Here is a 20,516-nt window from a genome sequence, read left to right as displayed (position 1 = left end):
CCCCTCGCTCATTAAGCCACTCCACATTTTTTTTGGGCTGTTTTGCAAATTTCTCCTGTGTAAAATCACCCAAGGTGCAGTACACGCACATCCCGGTCCTCCTGTCGTGGACGTGCTTTGTTACAGTTCTGTCCTCAAGGTTCCTTTGTGATCTGGGAGTCGCAGTTTGGCGGTAATTATCCCAAAACCTGTAACAACGGCACTGGAAACAGCAGTTTACCAGCCGGATGCCTTGGATTGGCGGTACTACTGGGGTTTCCGAGGGAGCCTGAAGTTTCCCTGTGTGTTCCGGAGGAGGGTCTGATGGTCTGTATGAGTAAGACTCCAGTTCCACTGCTTATCGGATTCCCTGGGGGAGGATTCTCCTGGAGGTGAATGGATACTAAAGGGAGAAGTCCCTTCAGTTTTGGAGACATTGTCCCCCCCCCCGGCCTTCTCCCTACACATCAAAAGCATCTCATCTTCCTCCTCTCGCCTTTCTCTTTCCGTGTGAAGTATTCTCTCGTCTCATGACAGTTTCTAGTTATAGGTTAATCTCTCCTTGTTTTTTTTTCCAGAACTCTTTCATTCTGTACATTTCTTTCCACTCGTTTCTTTGTCTTTGCTGTGTCTGTCAGGGCTCTCCGTGTCCATCCGGTCATCTTCTCAAAGACCTTTTTGTCACAGACCTCATGTCCTGGGAGCAAGCTTTGAAATTTTTGCAGAAGTGTCTGAAGAATATAGCAAATTATGTCCAATGGTAAGCCAGATCAGGCACTCTTATCAAGAGACAAATAAGTGATTGAAATGAAGAATCATAGATCAAAGGGATCATATATATTCTTCATTGGCAGATTGTCTATTTTTCCTACATGGTGTTGGGTTGACCCAGCCATCTCCTTTTTAAAGGTGTGTCCAGGAAAAGCTGCATCTTTATACTACATATTATCAAAGAATTTGTGCTCCCTCCATTCTGCTTTGCTCATTTTGTGCTTTAAATGTTTTATGTTCAGTGTTCCTCTTTTTTCATTTGATCCCAGTACACGTGTCTCCACCAACCCCTTTGCTTGACTGACATGTGGCAGTAGAACCTGCTTGTGTTCTGTGTCTGGTATGGGGCAGTCCTTTAAGCCAGGCCCTCAGAATCCCATCCACTTAGTAGGGTGTAGTTTTTAATCTCATAGCTGTAGCCCCATTACTGGAAAGGTGTGGGCTAACAGGTGTAGAGTGGCTGTTCCTTCATGTTATATACATATTGTGATACGCCTTTAAGTGTGTGTGAGTGTAATAATAAATATTCAAGCCTCCAGTCTCTGTTTCCTGCCCCTTTTGATAGGTTTTGTAAGATCGTCATTATTTTGTGAAGCTTTTTGAAGTTAATACTGAACAGATATTTGGAACAGTTAATATTCTGACTGATCACCCCTTTGATCACAATGGGTAATAGCAGTAGCTGATTGCGGCTGAAGTGAGCTGGCTATACAGCGTTCCCACAGTGGATGTCCCGCACTGGATTCTGCTGGATTTCTGCATGAGGAGTGGCGAACAGACCTATTGTTTCCACTCCTGGCTGTCAGGAGCTGGAGAGCCATTTTCCTTTGTTAAGAACCATAATGGAGCAGAGCACGGCTGAGATGTTTTGCTAGAGCCATGTAAATACGCATGGTGATATATTTAAATATGATTTACTGGTTCAATTTTCTATTTAACAAAAAACCAGTGCGTTCATGGGTAATTAAGCCAGGAAACCTGATTAGAAGCACCAAACCGCTATGATCCACGGGGGCCTGTCTAGAGGGGAAAATTCTAGGGGGGTTACATAAAGAAACAAGAAAGGTTAATGAAATGTGAATGAAAAATGAGGAAGTGTTACAGTTTGTTAAGGAATATTAAGATATGACTGCTGACAATTACACAGATGCTGCCTTCCAGACCTGCTCACTCACACTTCTACAGTCGTGTTTCTCTCGTTCCCCCACCCCAGTGTTTGTAGCCCCCTTTGTTAGTGTTGTCTGTGTTCGACCACAGCGACGCTGCTAGAGATTTTGAACCCCATAAAAGCATATCATATTGGACCCCCAAACCACACCAGTCCAATTATGTTGCAGATTTTTACACTCAGGGGCCCTTGATATCGTCCTAACTTCCCCCCTTTATGACGGTCCTGCCCCCCTCTTCAAAGTCAAAGACCAACAGCCATGGTGTTGGTCACGTGACCAGAGAGATGCACACAGAACGGGATGGTCCCCCTTGTCATACAGCCTCCCACCCAACCTGCACCCGATCAGCCCCTGAAGCCCACCTCTTCCTGTTGCAGGTGCCTCCGATGACCTGCGTGAGAACTTCATTGATCGACGGGTAGCCTCATGCTCAGAGGAGGGAGAAAGGCGGGATCACTTCCTGAGTTAGAGACAAACTACTGCTGTGTCAGCTGGGGCACGTGTCCATCATTGAGAACGTACCTTTAACACCCCTGAATCATGCGGTCCTCTTAGGCATCATGCCCAAGATGTCCAGTTACAGCCAACTTTTGACAAGCTTCTGCATTTGGCTGGAAAATGTTTTGTTGCTAAGTTGGCACAATACTCTGATTTCAAACAGCTCCGAAGTGTAAAAAAAAACTGACTCATTCATAGGTAAATTTTGGTGATAGTTGCAACTGTTGATGTTTGCTGGCCTTGTTAGAGTCTTGTTTGGAAGATTAGAAGCCCGTAAAACCTGACTTTGTATTATCCTGGATTATTAGAGTTCAGCTTCCTGAAGTAGTCAGAGGTATTTGTTACATATCTGGTTTGAATCATTTCTAGTAACTCACTAGCGGATGAGTGCTCCTATGGCAGAAACTAATTTATTCATAAATATCGGTTAGTACCTATTGAGAAGGTCTCAGATTGTCCTCGCCAAGAGAGATCTTGCCAGAGGGACCGTGGGTGGTGCTCTTTACCTCTCACAGTCAGATCCTCGCCGGGCCTCCTATCTGTCCTTCTGGCCAGATCCGCACCCCTGAGTCAGCACCGAAAATCTGCTAGCAAACTGATTCAGAGCGGAGCCGTCCGGCCCGGAGTCAAAGTGGCGGCCGCCGTGGCTTTACCGTCACCATACTTTGACCTGCGGGCAGTTTTTTATGTCGCAGACTAACGGCATGGGTGGGGGGAGCTGTCCTCCAAATGGAGCTTCTGGATGGTTCCGCAGATGCAAAAAAAGCACTTACTACTTGATGAAGAGGGATTGTGAAAGTGATGGTTTGTTTCCTAAATCCAGGTGGCACTCTGCGATTCTCACCCCCCCCCCCCATCCCCCATTATTGTTTTATTACAGACAGCTGCCGTTGCCCCCCTTACTCTGCAAGCTCATGGATAAATGGGCCTGTCGTTAGGTAGCCATCTGAACTCTGAGATTAGCTGCTGTTTTGATGAGCATCTCTGGGTGTGTGTGTGGAGTGAGGAGGTGTGACCTATAGACATGCCCTGCATCCCTGAAACCCATCCCCCCCCCCCCCCGCCACCTACCCACTGCTGTCGCCTTGACTTATCTCTCGGCTGCACTGCTGTCCATGATGCCCATCCGCCCCTCCTAATGGGCTCCCTTTCTGTGCTTCTGTCTCCCCCCCCCCCCCACACCTGCTGTTCCAGGTCGCGGTCCATCAGTGGAGCCTCCTCGGGCCTCTCCACCAGCCCCCTCACCAGTCCCCGGGTAAGTAAGCCTCCCGGCCCATGCGTGACCAGCCTTTGCAAGAGGCTTAGCTGCTGATCAAAAGCAAAACACAGCTCAACACTCCTGCAGGACGCGTGATTATCTCTGTATTTCTATGTCTTTAAATCAGAGAAAAGTGCTTAATTCATTAATACCACATATCCTGACTGATTTGCTGGCTATGGTGAGATTATACAAATTGACATCAGCATTTTATTTATCCATTTATTACTTTTCCTTACCCATGTTCTTTCTTAATTTTTTACCAGCACCTGTCTAGCTCAAAGGTTGACAGTTGGACTTGAACTTATCATGATAAGTTTTATAAAGTTATCACCAGCTGGCCTGTATTACGTTAAACTTCAGCTATCAGGAACCACACCCGTTACCTCATTTTGATTTGTGTGGCTTTGCTGTGACCAGCTCAGTGGAGCCTTCTGACAGGATTACAAAGTGCCTCAGAGAAGCGAAGGAGCACAAAGTCTGTGCATTTAAACTCTTCTGTCCAGAGAAAGGCGTGCTTTCCGCTCTGGCTGGTGAGATGGAAGGGAATCCAGCTTAGGGAACGCTGCAGAAAATCCCACTTTGCCGATTACGTTGAGGGATTGTGCTTGTTTGGGAGGGCTTACTGGTTTCCGCCCCGCGGCTGACTCCCCCAGAATATGGCGCTCTCCAGCTGTTCCATGCGGAATTCCTACCCACTCACCAACTTAAAAAAGTAGCACCGGCAAAAGCTGCTTCTTTCATTTATTGAAAACAGGCAAAAAAACAGTACAGAAACCTAGTAAGTACAATGCATGTACAATGCAGGACTTTTTACTGGACTGAAGGATTTTTTTAAATTAAGATATGACTGTATTTATTAATCTTTGGTGAGAGTTACTTCCCAGCATCACTGCGGGTCACAACAGCACAATCCTACCCCAGTAACAAGCGGATGGGGGGAGACAGAGTGTCTGGCGTACCCTCTATGAGTGGGGCTTGTTTCCAGGGCTGCACCTCCGTGTCCTCATCTCCCTGGTCACCTGTGATGTCACTTCCTGTTTGTGACCCGCTTGCCTGGCTGCCACTTGCAGTGTACTCCAGCTAAAGGAAAAAGATGTTCCGTTCACATGTTTGTGTCTTTGTTTTTGCATTTTCTCTATCTTGCATCTTGAACTGCGGTGATTTTGTGATCTTCTGTCGTCCAGTTGCCTCTGGTTTGGCTAAATGCACGTTCTTCTCCTCTGTCTCTCTCTCTCTGCACTCCCGTCACTCCTGCTTTGTGCTCCCGTGCCTTAATGTCCCACCATCCTTTTTCCTCCCTTTTTTCCCCTCGGGGTCTCGTCGCTGCCTCCCCGCTCTGTTCCTCGATCCTCTGCCGCTCCCCGTCTGCATGCCATTGGGTCTGTTACCCTGCCTCAGCCTGTTAGGAAGTGTTTTGTCTCTCCCCAGTCACCTGACCATTGCTTGTCCCCAGACCCCTGCCTTGAACAGGGTGATGCCCTCACCATTGCCATGCCCCCTGCATCCAACTCCAGGACGCAGACCCTCCCTGCCAAGCCCAAGGTGGCTGAAAAACCCTTGCAGTCTACCAGGTCCAATCCGAACGCGGTCACCACTCCCTCTGCCAGCAAATCTGAACCTGTCTCACCTTTCCAGCTACTTCCTCCCTGTATCCCCAGCAGCACCCAGGCATTCTGGCCCCCCCGGCCAATGCCCCCCCAGCTGTCAGAGCCCTTCATGCAGGCCGGCCCGGTGCTTCCCTTTCGACTACGCCATGTCCAGCCCATGCTTGGGACTGACCGCAGCCCAAAATCTATCCCCATCATACAGGTGACCCCTCACCCCTCCCCTCGGGGAAGCCCTCTCCCCACTCCCAAAGGGACGCCAGTGCACACTCCAAAGGAGAGTCCAGCCGGCACCCCCAGTCCCACACCTCCCCCCAGCCCCTCCATCGGTGGGATGCCCTGGAGAACTCGCCTCAACTCCATCAAAAACAGCTTCCTGGGATCGCCACGCTTCCACCGCAGAAAACTGCAAGGTACTGCCGCACCATTTACTCTTCTCATGGAGTTCTCTCCACACGTACGTATTACTAAACCTTTCAGCTGGCCTGGCTGCAAAGACATTGATGATAGATGATAAGAACAATGGAGAACTGGATCGTACTAGTACTAGTTGCTACTTAGCAGTCCTAGGTCTTACCCTCCGTTGCCAAACCACCACAGATAGGCAACCTTGCATGAGCTTGCATGAGCTCAGTAGCATAGTAGAGGTGCACATGAGCCACAAGTAGGTGCCCAGTTTGTCCTCTACGGCTTGACACACTGGTCTGTCTCCTAATCTCCTAATTGAGTGTTCAGTTAATATCAGTCATCCCCTTGGTACAGATCTAACTCCAGCAACAGCTCTAATCCTGCTTCTCATGAGCAAGGACAAGTCACTGGGATAGGCGTCATACTCTCATACATCATACTCTCGCCTGATAACCTTTGGGGTGATCAGATATTACTATCTGAGGGTTCTAATTCGATGATGTTGAAGTCCTTTTATCCTGGATACATTAAAATTTCTTAGATTATGCAGACATACATTGTTTCTGTATACATATTCTAGAGGGCCCGCTATTGCACAAAACACCCAGTGCCTTATTTTAATTTTATTAGCTTTTAAATAGAGCTCTTTTTGTTTACGTATAAGAAAGAACCTGACCTGGTCTTCTGACGGATCTCCCTTTGCATGCTTTAAGTTAAGATGACAAAAGGTCTTCCATGCGGAACGAGGAACAATGATAGATGGATTTATATACAGAACTGAACCTGAATGTTGGAGATTGCAACAGATTTCGATCTGAGTGACCTCTGACCCCCGTTTCCCTTGCAGTTCCCACACAAGAGGAGATGTCCAGCCTCACACCAGAGTCTTCCCCAGAGTGAGTTGTACTCCCTTCATATCCTGTTCATTGATGTTTCATTAGGTATTTTGCAGTGCGATTGTATGACCTACTTCTTCACACAAATGATGTTCTGCTTGTAGCTCCCAGTGCAAACGTCAGACTGGAAAAAAAATTACCTAAGCACGACCGATCGAAACACGATAATAGAACAATTTCAGCATCATTTAAAAATGTTTGTCTTTGACACTGGCTTTGAAATGAAAGCTCTGTTGCTGCTTCTGTTTAATTCAATGAAATGTAATGGAATTCATTTTATGGGGCTGTGTTTACAGGGTGATGTAAACACTTGCAAATATTCATCCTCCAGTCTTCACACATGTACCCTACGGAGTACGGTGCCAGCAGCGGCACTATGGCATACACGCATATAAACTTGCATACACAGGCTTACATGCACATGCGCGCAATTAGGATCCTTCAGAAGGGAGATCTAGTCTCTGAACATTTCAGTGTTTTTGTTCGACTCCGTTGTGCTGAGAGTAATGGTTTTTGTTACTTTTTTGGGAGATGTCTGGCACCTTATGCTCCCCTGAGCCATTGTTCTTACATACCAAGATACTCCACACGGGGTCCAGAACGTCTCAGGTTCATTTGTGTTGTAACATGAGAGTCCCAGTTCAAAGGCATCTTTAATCTTTAATTCCCACTCTGCCACTAAGGCGGTTACTTTACCAGAACACTAGTGTTTAGTACCCAGCTGATCTTCATTCCTCGTCCCACACTGCAGGGGGCATGATTGCACCTGCTGCCTGCACTTGGCATCGTTCAACACAGCAGCGAAGCAAAGTGTCAGAAACTTCCCACCATCAAATGCTGCATCTTTTCCTGTGGCGAATGCTCAGAATTTGACTTTTCTCTCCTGACACTAGCGGGGCTCAGATCCATCCGCCATGGTCTGAACCATGTCTGTTTTACATTACTGCCCATAAATCACTTTTCAAAGCCTCAAATTGCTTTTGTGTCAATTTTAGAACATACGATGCCGTTTTGATCTTTTTTTTACCAGTAGAAAATGGTTTAAAAAAATCTCATTTCTTTTTTGCAGCTTTAATTTAAAAACAACTAGGGGGAAAATCAGAGTGAAAAGTATAGTTTTCTTTTAAATTTTTCAGTACTTTTGCCAAGTCAGTATCTGTTACGATGCCCCTTATTTTTTAAAATTTTGTTTAATGTTATGTCTCACCTTTTCATTTCATCTGTGTACACATGGTTTTCTTTTGTCAGTTTCCTTCTGAGTCATAAGTTGTATGTTTATGAACCCTAGGTGTTCTTTGGCTGAGGGAACAGAAGGTTGTCTTCACAGGAGATGTGTCCGATGTCTCCTTGCCATGTGGAGCTTTGGGGGCTGATCTCCATTCATGGTGTTTGAGCTGCTGTGTTGTAAGTGCAGCGCTGTGATGGGTATGTTGTGTTTACCTCCTTGCAGACTTGCCAAAAAATCCTGGTTTGGTAACTTTATCAACTTGGAGAAGGAGGAGCAGATCTTCGTGGTCATCAAGGACAAGCCGCTGAGCTCCATCAAAGCCGACATCGTGCACGCCTTTCTCTCAGTAAGCCTCGTACATCAGCCAGTCTCTCTCCCCAATCCCTATTCAGAAGCTGCCGTTCCCTTCGTTCCATCAGCATTCTAGCCATGGTTTTGTGGACGTCCACTCCATTGTGTTTCCACCTTCCCTGTGTGTGACCGATTTCGCTCTTGGTCAATGGAGAAATCAGCACCTGGCGCCGATCATTAGCATACATATGCTCCGTTCTGATCAGTGCTCATTGAACACTTGCCCACGTCGGGCTGTTTTTGGTGGAACTTCCGAGCTTTGCAGGAGCAGCTCTGCGAGGTGAGTAGACGCTTCCCGGGAAGAACGTCTGCCTCTAGGTTTACCTTTGAGCTTTTGTGTGAAGCTGTTAAATTAGCAGGTCAGGATCGGGTAAATCCAAAGCCTTTCTCAGAGAAATATATATCCCATGGTTTAAGCTGTCATGTCATGGAGGTGGAAAGGAGTTCCATTACCTGCATCTTATGAAGTAGAGACCCCTGCACTTCCTAGAGCTGCCTCACAGAGTCGATTTAATGGCTTCTGTCGCAGTTTAGTCCGTGACAGTTGGACGTCAGTTCACTTGTTATTTACATTTCCCAAGAGGACAATCACTGCTCTCCTGCGTCTGGGTTCTCCCTCTTTTGACGAGATGCACATTTATGACGACTGTACCCTCCATCTTCCCGTCCTCAGATCCCTAGCCTGAGCCACAGTGTGATCTCGCAGACGAGTTTCCGGGCTGAGTACAAGTCCACCGCCGGGCCCACCGTGTTTCAGAAACCCGTGAAGTTCCAGGTGGACATCACCTACACCGAGGGCAGTGGGGCGCAGAAGGAGAACGGCATTTACTCGGTCACTTTCACACTTCTTTCAGGTAACCATGGCGACGTCATGCACACCCTGTCCAATCGTACCTGTTCAATGGGGTGTCGCAAATGTTGGAGGGAGGGTGAAGAAGGAGGCAGAGAGGTAACGAAAACAAAAAGGCGAATGTGTGAAAGAGAGGGGGGTATAGAACGGATGATGGGGCAAATGCCGCAGTGCTGGCTGCTGTCCGTGGTTCTGAACTGAAATTGCATCCCTTTCAACCCTCCTGACACTTTATCCAGATGTATGTTTAAAAGGTTGGCTTTATGGGGCTAAATTTAAAGAGAATCATTGGGGGGTTGTTTTCCCTCCAAATCACAGGCTACTCTTACTCTGCTGTGTCAGATAGCAGTACGTTGGTCCCCTGTGCCCTAACATTCCGGCCTGATCTGGGCACAGTCATTACTACTGCTGTGAGTCCTGTTAGGGGGTCTCAGGGACATCCAAAGAAGAACATTCAAGAAAAATATGGGATGAGGGAGTGAGTGAAAAAAGTTATCAAGCATAAAACCATATCATGTTAAGCCCCCAATCCACTTAAGTTTGAAACTATTTAGGGCCCCTGTCACTCAGGACCCCTTAGAACTGTCTTACGTTTCCCCTCTTCATGATGCCTCTGTTTATAAATAATGTTCATAGAAGGTAAAAGTATTTGAAAGTCAGTAATTCAATCTATGGTGTTCTCTGACCTGGGGCCCCATTATGGCAGGGCCCAGCCGGCGTTTCAAGCGGGTGGTGGAGACAATCCAGGCACAGCTGTTGAGCACACATGACCAGCCGGGAGTCCAGCAGCTCTCTGGTGAGTAGGGCCCTGCTGGCATTCGTCACGGCATCCTCCGCATGCATGGCGCACACCAGCCTCTGCCCTCCGCCATGTTCAACGCTCAGCCCAGCACCGCACTGCCCTGCCGGCCTCCCTTCTAGAGGGAATTCCCCTCCCCACCACCCTGCCCCCACCGCACGTGGCCCGTCACCCCTGACCCATCGTTGGATAGAGTCTAGGTGCGGTGACCTTGATTGCAGTCAAGATGACAGGACACCCTTATCCTGGGTTTGACTCACACAGGGGGAGTGAACAGGGGTTTGTGCCTCTTGGAGATTCCTCTATTTTGGATCGCCCCTTCGCTTTGCCCTACTCTTCATTGGATCGCCTTATTTCCAACAAAAATAAGTCAGGGTTGAAACGGCATGAAAAATGGCTGCACCCGTGTCCCAAACATGGCATCTGTGCTAGTACCCATCTGCTCTCAGGATCAGGATATCTTCCAGGACAAAAAAAAAAAAACTGGCCAGTGGAGCGATTTTTTTTCATTCAGGCATCCACTTTTCTGAAGCAAGTGGGACACGCATGGGCTACCATGAGGGAGACTGGCAGGGAAGAAGAGAGAAAACTGAGAGAACGAGAACCCCCCCCCCCCCCCCCAAACACACATGTTCCCTAGCATGTCCTTGTTCATGTACCACTGTATCAGTTCCTGAATCTGCTTCACTTCCTGGTATTAGCTCCCTCTGCTGGCGAGACAGGCCACTGGCACCATGTTTCAGATCCACACGTACTGACCAGACAGGAAGATCACAGCATGCCAAGCTGGAGCGCTCAAAGCAGCTCAATTTGTAACAAAGCTGTGATAGCTTGCACCAGAGAGATTGTTTTTCTTGTCGTTTGGTGTACCTTTGGTGTTTGCCCAAAGACAGGTGTGCCAGTGAGATGCTGAATTACCTGCCACACAGGGGCTGATATCAGGAAGTCTTAGGCAGAAGGTAGATTCTCACCTTCCATATAGATGTCCTCCACACCACATATCACAAAGCTTGGTTGAGTCTCCACCTCACCCCACTCACATGCCACACCTCATCCCACGCTGTCCAGCTTGCCATGAACTGCTTGGTGGACCCTAGTCTGGAGTCACATGGAGAACACAACAGTCTAGCAGCCAACCGTCGGACTTTGCTGCCTACTATTAGTGTCTGTGTTGAAAGATGCCTGAGAGCGGACGGTGGTGTGACTTGAGGAATGTTTGGGTGTTTTTTTTTTTTTAATTCAGAAACGATGCACAGGTTACCAGCATAGCAAAGACATTAGCTTCAGATGCACTTTGCTTATACTGCTGAGAGTTTTGGATGTCAGTGTCATCTTCAAACACCTCCTAATGGGTTACAGTGAGATCTTGCATGAAACCAGCCCACAGTCGCTCACTGCTGGAATCAGCAAAACATTATCAGCAGCCTGATTCTACAGAGCTTACATCTGAAGCAAGGTGGAGCTCATAAATTTTCCTTGAGCATAAATAAATAAATGCTACTTCGAGTGGTTTCACCAATATCAAAATGCACTGTTAGAGTTTGTTTATGCGTGACTGATTAAGACGCTTAAGACAGATTAGGTTGACTTGTGTAGTGTTCGACTGAGGAGGTGAGTGGAAGTCAGCGGTGACTCAATGAACTGCAGAAGGTGAAGGTGCCCCTGGTTTGTAAAAACGAAGCCACAGGGAGCAGCTCACGCCCTCCTGTTATCATGTCACTGTCTCTGTAGCCAGAAGTGCATTCCAGCTGGCGGCCATTCAGCTGTCGGTTAGGGACAAGTGGAACCCTTGTATCTTTCCTTGAGTAGCTGTGGGGCAGTGTGGAGGCCACAGTCTGTGGTGCACAAGGGACTGATGCTGCTTCATGAAGCATATGTCTGTGGTCATCGGAGAATGGAGCATTTGGTGACTCAGAGTCAAGTCAACTTCATATTTTATGTAGGCCGATGGGGAACCCTTAATGGACCGGTTTTAATTTCCCATGACAAGCAGTCTGATTGTTTGAGGACATCTTCAAGGTGTGAGCCTCAAAAGCAAACGGGGAATGTTGGTCCTGTGGTGGAAATGGGTCAAGTGAAGGATGTCTGAGCACTCATCTCGTACTTTGGAGAGCATGTTGGAAATGGATCTTCCCTCTTGAAGTAAGACCTTTCAATGTCCCTCCCCCTCCCCCCGTGACTACAGACACTTCCTCTCACTGTTCGGAACTGCTGACGGGGAAGTTCTCCAAGTGTGGTAAGAGTTCCCCAGCCCATGTACTGGTAACCCACCCACACTTGTGACATGCATGTGATACACCCACCGCCCCTGCCCCCACGCCCGGTGCTCTGTCTACCCAGCACTCCCCCCCCCCCCCCCCCCCCCTCGCCCCACCACCCTCCTCCCCCTGCTAGGCTTCTGGAAGCTGCCACCCTTAAATCTCTGCCCCACAGCGCTTTGCATGCGTTGTGTTCCAGTGAGATCTGCGCAGCCTCTGCCGTTTTGTGGGTGCGGTAAACTCTGCAGACGGTGAAGGTAACGTGCAAACCACAGTGACTAGGAGTGTTTGACTCGGTGGGGCTTCCATATCATGGAGATGTGTGGTTACCGGTCTGGGCCATACTGCATCTCGTGTTTATGTTAGAAATGGAAACATTAATAAAAGCATTTTCCTGGGTAATGAGCGTTTTGCATTAAGAATGGAGATTGACCCCAGCGGTTGATAGTGGGTCAGGCTTTATCCCACACCCTACTGTTCAGACTACACAGGTCAGGCGTAATCCTGCTATTTCTCTATGGCTGCCAGCACACCGGCCTCCTGCAGCCCCTGGCGAACATGCCGCGTTAGTGTTCCTGTGTTACAGGGAGGGGCTGGCCTGTCAGTACTGCCACCGTCAGGACAAGGGAGATTGATGCATGTCCTACAGGCTGTTCTGGTTTATTGTTGCATTGCAGGGGGAGGCATGGGGGGGGGCAGGCAGTGGTTTTGGACTTAGCGGGTCGTGTATGTAGATGTAAGAGCTCGGATTAATGGCTGATGCTTCTCCAGGCCAAAGCCTGCAGGGCTTGGAGAGACTTGCGGTGACTGAGACAGGGGGGGTATGACAGGGAAGGGGGGGAGGGGGGTTTTGTCTAAGAGGATCTCTACAGTACTCCAATACAGGAAGCTGAATGTATCTGTGTGTAAATGAAACTGGAAATCAGGCGTGTGAAAATGTGTAAATGAAGAAATGAAATCAGCTGTGTGAGAGAGAGATTGAGATAGAGAACACAGATGTGCACAGGTAGAAATCACTCACTCTCTGCCATCTCCCTCTGTGGGGGGCTCCTTCAGCCCCGTCCCAGAGGACAGACGCTTGGGGTCAGGCATACTAACGACAGGGACCCGGGGTGAAGAAACCGGGGTGAAGAAACAGCCGAACAGAGACGGCAGCCGTGATTCTGCATAAGTGAGCAGGAGCCATCGAAAGGCTCAATTATGGGAGATCATTAGCGCCATCCGGGGGCAGCGACGGTGCCGTTCGCTCAGCCACCGAGGGCGCAGAGAAGTCTGAGGGGGCGGAGAGCGAGGACGGAAGAGCAGAAGCCTGCTGCTGCGGAGGAGGAGGAGGCAGCTGCGTGATGGATTGTGGTCATGTGACCCACGGCACTGCGCCCGCTCCTCACTTGTTACTAGGCAAAGACTGTTTAAAAAAAAATAAAAAAAAAAAAAAGGCACACAGGCAGCCGAATCAGGGCTCACCTGACTGAAATGGTGACTGTGCTCTGTCCGTCCTCAGGACCGTGACAGCGGGGGCGGGGGCAGGCTGCAGTGCTCAGCCATTACTCCAGCCTGGTTTGTGATTCTCCCTGGCGGTGGCAGATTCATTCTCCATCCGCAAAGAGATGTGGCACTCGGTCGGGGCTCATGTTTTGACGGTATTCATTTACCGGCCTAATTAGCCATACTTTTAGGCTGGAATGCGTCCAGTTAGCGCTTTTGCGCGGCACGCTGGCCATCCCACTGCGGCTTAACGCCGAATCGATGGCTGCCCACTCACCGCTGGGCAGCCTGTCGTTAATCCATTAGTCAGTTTGGAAACAAGGCCTCTGCGTTGAGGGAGGGAGACATGAGCCAGCACCAAACTGAGCGATGCTCAGGACCTCAAAGCCTTACAGTGGCCCGGAGCTGCTGCCTGCCCACTCTCACACCTACATTCAGGTGAAGAGTCAAACAGAAGGATGTTAGGTTGGATGCTGAGATCCTGGGGTGAGCTGTAGTCTGGGTTGGTCAGGTATCCACCCCCCTTTCTCCAGGTATGGGAATCTTCTGCCCGTCTCTTGAAAATTAACCTTGTATGCCGGACGTGCTGTGCTTTTCCTGTTATCCTGCTAGCCATCCTTTAGCAATGCTAATGGCAGCCTGCCTGTTCTGATTAAGGCTCCTGGCTCACCTGAGAATGAATACTAAATTATAGCCACGGGTCAGACTCATACAGATGCTTTCACAACATCTCTAGAAGACTAGCCTCTGCTGTTTCGTGTGATCCCGGATTCCCCGTTCTCTGTGTCAGACTCCCCCTGACTGCCTGTCAGGTGGGAAGGGCAGCGGATGGGTATTTAAGAGTTTTCCGGCCTCCTGGGTTTTGGAGCACTGGCAAGCATCTGCCTCATGGTGTGTGTCATGGCTGGCATCCATAGAAACAGAAAGGGGACCTCTCATCTGCGGAAGATGGGGGTTAATTGTGCATCTCCCTGCTTTTATAGTTGCTGATCTCTCTGGGTAGAAGGTGGATCCCTGCCCCACAAAGCTCACATGGTACAGTCCGACTCCCACCTAGGGTAGGCTTTGCTTTCATTTCTGGGAGAGCTTCTGGCACCACATAAAATCCTGAAATACCACTGACTGGATGGTGCTCTACTGCCACTTCAGCACAGAAGGGTGGAATGGGAAGGTAGGACAGACTGACAGACCTCTATATTTAAATGGCCAATAGTGAAATTAGCTGAAAAGGACAAGTTTGGCAAATTTGTGTGTCTGCTTAAATGTTTTGCAGTACACTTGCAGTTCGAATCTAGTTTGATGGATGGGAAACAGCAGTAATTAACGGATAGATCTGGATTTTTCCATCTTGCTTGACGTTCTTGTCATTGCCCCATTCTCCCTAGTGTGTCCGCCTACCTGGCTGTTCTTAGCGCCTTTAAGCCCCTTGGCCAGATCGTATGGCTGTCAGTACCGCCCAGCAGCAGGTCACGGCCCGGGGGCCAGCTGTCAGGCCTCGTTTCCACATGTCTGAGTGACTAAGCGCCCTTGTTTCCAGGGGGGATATTTTGAAGGGCGCACCGCTCACAAAGTGATGGATGCTAGAATCCGATGCAACTCAAGACAATTTCTACTTCGTATCCTTGACACCGCCTCGAAATAAGTAGACAGGCTGAGTGCTGGGAGCTCTCAGCGGACCAGTTACTGAGCTTAATTTCTGGTTTTAAGCTTTGATTACTTGGTTACTGTTGGTGACAGTCAACAATATTCTGAATGTTAGCCCCAAAATAGACAAAAAAAAAAGTTAATCTGCAGTTATTCCTTCTGGAAGCAGTTTTTCTTTGTTTTTGGGGTTTATTCCCCTACCTGTTAACTGGTTATAGCTGAAATCTGACAATGTTCCTGGTTGCCAATTTTACACACTACTCATTGTAATATATTTATGGGTATTTTTAGTAATTCTGTTTTATGTATATATCGACTGGCATCCCAACCTGGGTGTACCTCAGCCTTGTGTCCTGTGTTACCTGGGATAGGGTCCAGGTCCTCCCAGGACCCTGGACACTTGGAAGGTAGATGAAAGCATATTTTGAAGTTTATTTAACAGATGCTCCCTGGGTTACGATGATCCGTGTCACAATATTTCGACTTTACGATGGGTATTTCAATTCTTTTCTGTTTTTCACTTTCAGTACATTATTCAATACATTACATGAGATATTCAACACTATAAAATATGCTTTGGGTAAAATGATTTTGCCCAACTGTAGGCGAATGTAAGTATTCTTAGCATGTTTAAGGTAGGCTAGGCTATGATGTTTGTTAGGTAACGTGTACCATTTTAAAATGCATTTTTGCCTTACGATATTTTCACCTTATGATTTATCAGAACGCAACCCCATCACAACCCGGGGAGCATCTGGATAAGTTTACTGAGAAACCATTTAAAAAGTGCCTAGTTCAAAAATGGATAGGCAAGCTGTCAACTGGACCTTCCTTCGCCCGTTACTAGTGGTTTGAGGTGATAAACAGACCCTGTTCTGTACAAGTTTACAAAGCCCAGCTGTGCTGTATGTGTGATTGAGCGCTGGCATGAGACAGAGTGATGCGGGTGGAACTCACTCCCTACCCCCACCCCAACATGCCTCCCGTCGGTTCCCAAGCTTGCCCAGTCGCACTCCGGTTACATGCGGTGGAGACGGGGAGAGGATCCCCCTTTCTCTGGAGTGAAAGGCAGGTAGGGCGCAGGCTTTCTCACGCTACAGCACATCCTCTCCATCTCCTGCCATCTGGACCTGAAACAAGGTGGAGACTCCGAGGCCACAGCACAGAACTCACCCTCCTGAAACCCCCAGTCGTGTTCCAGGCTCTTCTGACGTGTGGCTTTATAAACACCACCCCCACCTGTTTGAATGTGTCTCAGCCTGTGGCTCAGAGTCTCTCTTGTACCCCTCTCACCGTCACACCCTCATCCTTTCACTCCCCCCCACCCCCCCCCCCCCCCCTCCACTTTCTTCTTGTGAACCCCATTGTTCATTGGTTTGTTTGTTCTCTCTCCCTCTTTTTCTTCCCGTCTGTGTACCTAGGCAGCCCATTGAGTAACTTCTTTGACGTAATTAAACAACTTTTTTCAGACGAGAAGAACGGTCAGGTGTCCCACCCACCGGGCACGCCCACCAAGCACGGCGCCAGCGGCGGGAGGCGCGACGGCGAGCCTAATGACTATGGCTCTAGAGGAGACTCAAAGTGTCCCGCTGGCAAAGAGAAAGCAAAGATGGTGGCACCCTTTGGGACACAGGAGCAGCCCTAAAAAAAGCCGTAGCAGATTAAAATAGTATAAAATCCGCGCGAATCAAATGGCGCCGCGTGGAAAGCTAGTGACTCACACTTCTGCTGTAAATAAAATTGGAAACTATCCGTAGATGGTATAACTTTTATATTATGGAATGACTGTAAATAGATACAAAGCAAATATTTTAAAATTAGCACTTGTAAAAAAAAAAACGGCTGCCCCATTCCACTTCCCTCCCCTCGACAGGAATAACCCCAATGTTTTTAGCTATTGTTCTGTCCTTCTTTTTATTAATTTTTTGTCTCTTCCCCTGCTCACCTGTGTGATGACCTGACTTATTTCTGCTGCTAGGAATTATCCAGAAAACGTATTAAAGCCAGCCTCCTGCTCCTCCTGCCCCCGTGCCGTGCAGCGCGAGATGGCCATTTGTTGACGGAGGGCGCTTTGCGAAGCCGGTGTGCGAGTTACCGAGGAAACGGACCCCCCTCTCGTCTTCACACACACACCAAATCCATCACCCCAACCACCCTCCTACCAGTCTCCGGCAGAGCTTCGTAAAAATGACCGCTCTCACATCGCCGACCTCCTCGCGTCTCTACCTAAAAGAAGATAGATGGAGGCGGAGGAGACAGGTGAAGCGACGACACGTGCCCATCCCGCGCTGTCCCTCTCCCGCACGCGCACAGACAAACCCGCACGCACGCACGCACGCGAGAACTCCGGGGGTATATAAGAACAATAGGAAAAGGAGGCAGAAGAAGATGGAGCACCGGGCTGTCAAAGGCGGACTTACAGGACTGTTTTCTTTTTAACGTACACTTTTTGTGCGAATAACCGGGTTTAAACTGGCAACACCCTTGATGAAAAAAAAGACTGTACACCCCTTTTCAGAAGCGGAAGGGTGTCTGGGAAAGAATCGGGTGTGGGAGAGTTGAGGGAATTGAACAAATGAATGATCTATTCTGTTGTACAGGCTGAATATGTTTCTTATGTAAAAATGTCTAGTTGTGACACTGTTTAGCTATAGGGTCAGATTCGAGAATTGTGTTGCCACAATCCCCCCTCGCCCCTTTATTTTGGTATTTTGCTGTTATTCACTTATTCGCTATTCGTTCAGGTTCGTTATCCCTACTCGCTGTTACCTCCACCCACCTCCGGTTTCTATGTGAAAGTCTCTGGCCTGACCGTTACGCTGTCAGACAGGGAGGGAAATATATTGGCTGATCATATTGGATCTTTATGATTTATTTATTCTCTTTATTTGTGTCTTAATTTATTAAGTGTTGGCTATATATATATATATATATATATATATATATAAAAATAAATGTTAGCCAAGATTATATGTTATTTATTTACTTCCTGGTGTCTTTTAAAAGAGGCAACACAGTTTGATTCATATGAAGAGACAAAGTTCTTTTTCCTTTAATTTTGTCCTAATTTATTGGAACAATGTGAACAAAGGATATTTCTTTCTTTCCTAAAATGCGAGGAAAAAAAGATATTGTAGTATATGTTTAAAAAAAATAATAATTTACCAGTAATTTAAGAATGTAGACTAGCCTCTTTCTGAGGAAATTATCTTCTATTGATATTTGTCAGTTTCATATCATTGTGTGTGTTCGACAGATTAAGGGAAAAAAGACTTGAACCGCTTTTCTTGTAAATAGATGAATTTGGGCAATGAAGTTCTTAAGGGGGATTCCTGCTCTGGGATTTTATCTCGTATTACTGTGTGCATGTCCGATACAACTTTTCTTTGCATGCTGTTTCTGTAAATGTTCCATAAAACCGTCACTTTGCCGTAATCGCTTTTCTCTCTCACTTTATTTAAAAATAATCTTCGCTTTCTCTCCCCCCCCACACACTTTTTATAAGTTATTTTTTCCGTCTCTCTCTGCCCCCACCCCCTTCTGCACATACTGATCAATGCTTCCTCTACACTGTAAAAAAAATCTATATTAAAAAGGCAGATTCTCCCACCTACACAAACCCAAGTGCAAGAAGCGGAAAGGGGATTTTCATCTTGAAAATATTCTAATAAAGCAATACCTGTTGTTATCCTCTTTATTTTGTACTTTGAGATGAAAGGTACACAGGATAAAGACCTTTGCTGGTCGTTACTGAGCAGGAGCATACTCCAGATGTATCCCCTTGTAACAACTGTGAACAACTGCAGTGGAAAAAACAATAATAAAACTCGTTCAGTTACAAGGCGTGTGTTTGGCGTTCTGTGTGTGCCCCGGCCCCGACAGCCTGGACCGGTTAGCGACCGTCGCCGCTGCCTCTCGACCCTGATTTCTTTCTAGAAGCATCCAGAGGATATTGAAAAGCCCCGAACGCATTCCCTAGGAGTTAACCGGAGTTGACCATGCCATCACATCTGCCTGGGGTGAGTTAATCGTATTTCCCACCTGCTTGTAAAATACTTTAGGTAGGCCTGTTAAATCAGGCAGCTAGTGAAAATGACACATTAACAAAACAGGGGTTTATTTCATCATTTATTTCAGCAAGTACCGAATTTAAAAAAAAAAAAAAAAAAGAATAATTCTGCATTTAACAATAAGTGAAATGTTTAAACTACAGTATCTGGATTTAAAGTTTGTATCGATCATGTATAACTGAATCAGTATGAATGTTGAGTATGTATAGGCCTACATTTAGATAATCTTTCATAATTTATTTTGCATAAGAAGAATGCTGCATACTGCATTAATATGAATGTGCATACTGAGCATAGATGTACCAGCACTTCCTGTTCTCAGTGAATGTTGTTTTTCTGCTGATGTCTGTCACCATGGACAGCTCTGAAATTTACACTATTGATAGACTAAGTTTATGCTTTTCTTTATACATTTCCTTTACAGGCAGTTTAAAACGTATTCAATTAGTTTAAATAAGTACGTAACTACTGGAACAATATCATTGATCTCATCATTATTCCTATCATTTTAATTAAGCTATATCGATTCCCGCTAGTAGAGGGCAGTTCCAATTGTCTTAAAATTGGTTTTATTTTCGGTATAGGTGTCTTCCAGCTTCCCCAAAAAGTCCAAAGACATGCATTTTAGGAGAACTGGTAGCTGAATAATCCATATGTATGGTCGTGTGTATGCACGTGCCCTGTGATGGACAGACACCCCATCCATGGTGTTCCCCCCGCCTCATTCTCAGCGCTGCCTGTGATTGGATCCAGGCTCAGCGTCGCCCTCTACTGGTTAAGCATTAGATTTGTGTGGAAAATGGTTGCCTAACATTTAGCGGAGTGGCACAAACGGAGTAAGTTAATGCCACGTGCACAAGAATGGAAGTGCTGGACGTTAGCTTTGGTCATCCTGCACTTAATGGAAAGTGGTTAATGGAAAACTAAAATGCAAAAGGTGTCAAACGATGCCTGTGTGTTATTCTTTGAAATCCAGACAGGCCAGGAAACCTAATAAGAGAATTTTAGATAAGAGAATTCTAATTAATCTTGAATTTTTCTTCTTTAGCTATGATTTTTCTCTGCCAGAGTTGTCTTCTGTCATGGATGTAACTGGTTAATTTGTAGTGGACTGTTTGCCAGTGTGTAAAGCTATTGCACGAGTTCTCAGTGAGGTATTTATAGCACACAGGCTGCACGGTGGCTCAGTTAATAGGCTGCACTGCGCCTTCACATTTCTGGGTTCGTCTCCACCCCTTACTCTGG

General features: G+C 47.2%; 1 protein-coding gene across 13 annotated transcripts in view; it reads left to right on the top strand.

Annotated features, from left to right (window-relative positions):
• The window catches only part of brsk2a (BR serine/threonine kinase 2a), a 136,723-nt gene extending 117,681 nt beyond the window's left edge, over window positions 1-19,042 (top strand). For 6 of the 13 annotated variants that reach the window (XM_023842147.2, XM_023842151.2, XM_023842156.2 and 3 more), the window contains 8 exons: window positions 3,612-3,672; window positions 5,488-5,695; window positions 6,538-6,586; window positions 8,037-8,160; window positions 8,839-9,019; window positions 9,722-9,811; window positions 12,000-12,050; window positions 16,623-19,042. In XM_023842147.2, coding sequence (XP_023697915.1) covers window positions 3,612-3,672; window positions 5,488-5,695; window positions 6,538-6,586; window positions 8,037-8,160; window positions 8,839-9,019; window positions 9,722-9,811; window positions 12,000-12,050; window positions 16,623-16,846 — 988 coding nt within the window. In that variant the 3' untranslated portion in view covers window positions 16,847-19,042. The remainder of the gene's footprint in view (window positions 1-3,611; window positions 3,673-5,487; window positions 5,696-6,537; window positions 6,587-8,036; window positions 8,161-8,838; window positions 9,020-9,721; window positions 9,812-11,999; window positions 12,051-16,622) is intronic. The other 7 variants (XM_023842153.2, XM_023842148.2, XM_023842154.2 and 4 more) reach the window with 4 other exon arrangements.
• Window positions 19,043-20,516: the final 1,474 nt, after the last annotated feature.

Source organism: Paramormyrops kingsleyae, chromosome 13, assembly GCF_048594095.1.
Source record: "Paramormyrops kingsleyae isolate MSU_618 chromosome 13, PKINGS_0.4, whole genome shotgun sequence".
NCBI classification, from domain to species: Eukaryota; Metazoa; Chordata; class Actinopteri; order Osteoglossiformes; family Mormyridae; genus Paramormyrops; species Paramormyrops kingsleyae.
The sequence above is the reverse complement of the archived record's forward strand: the minus strand, read 5'-3'. Positions and strand labels throughout refer to the sequence as shown.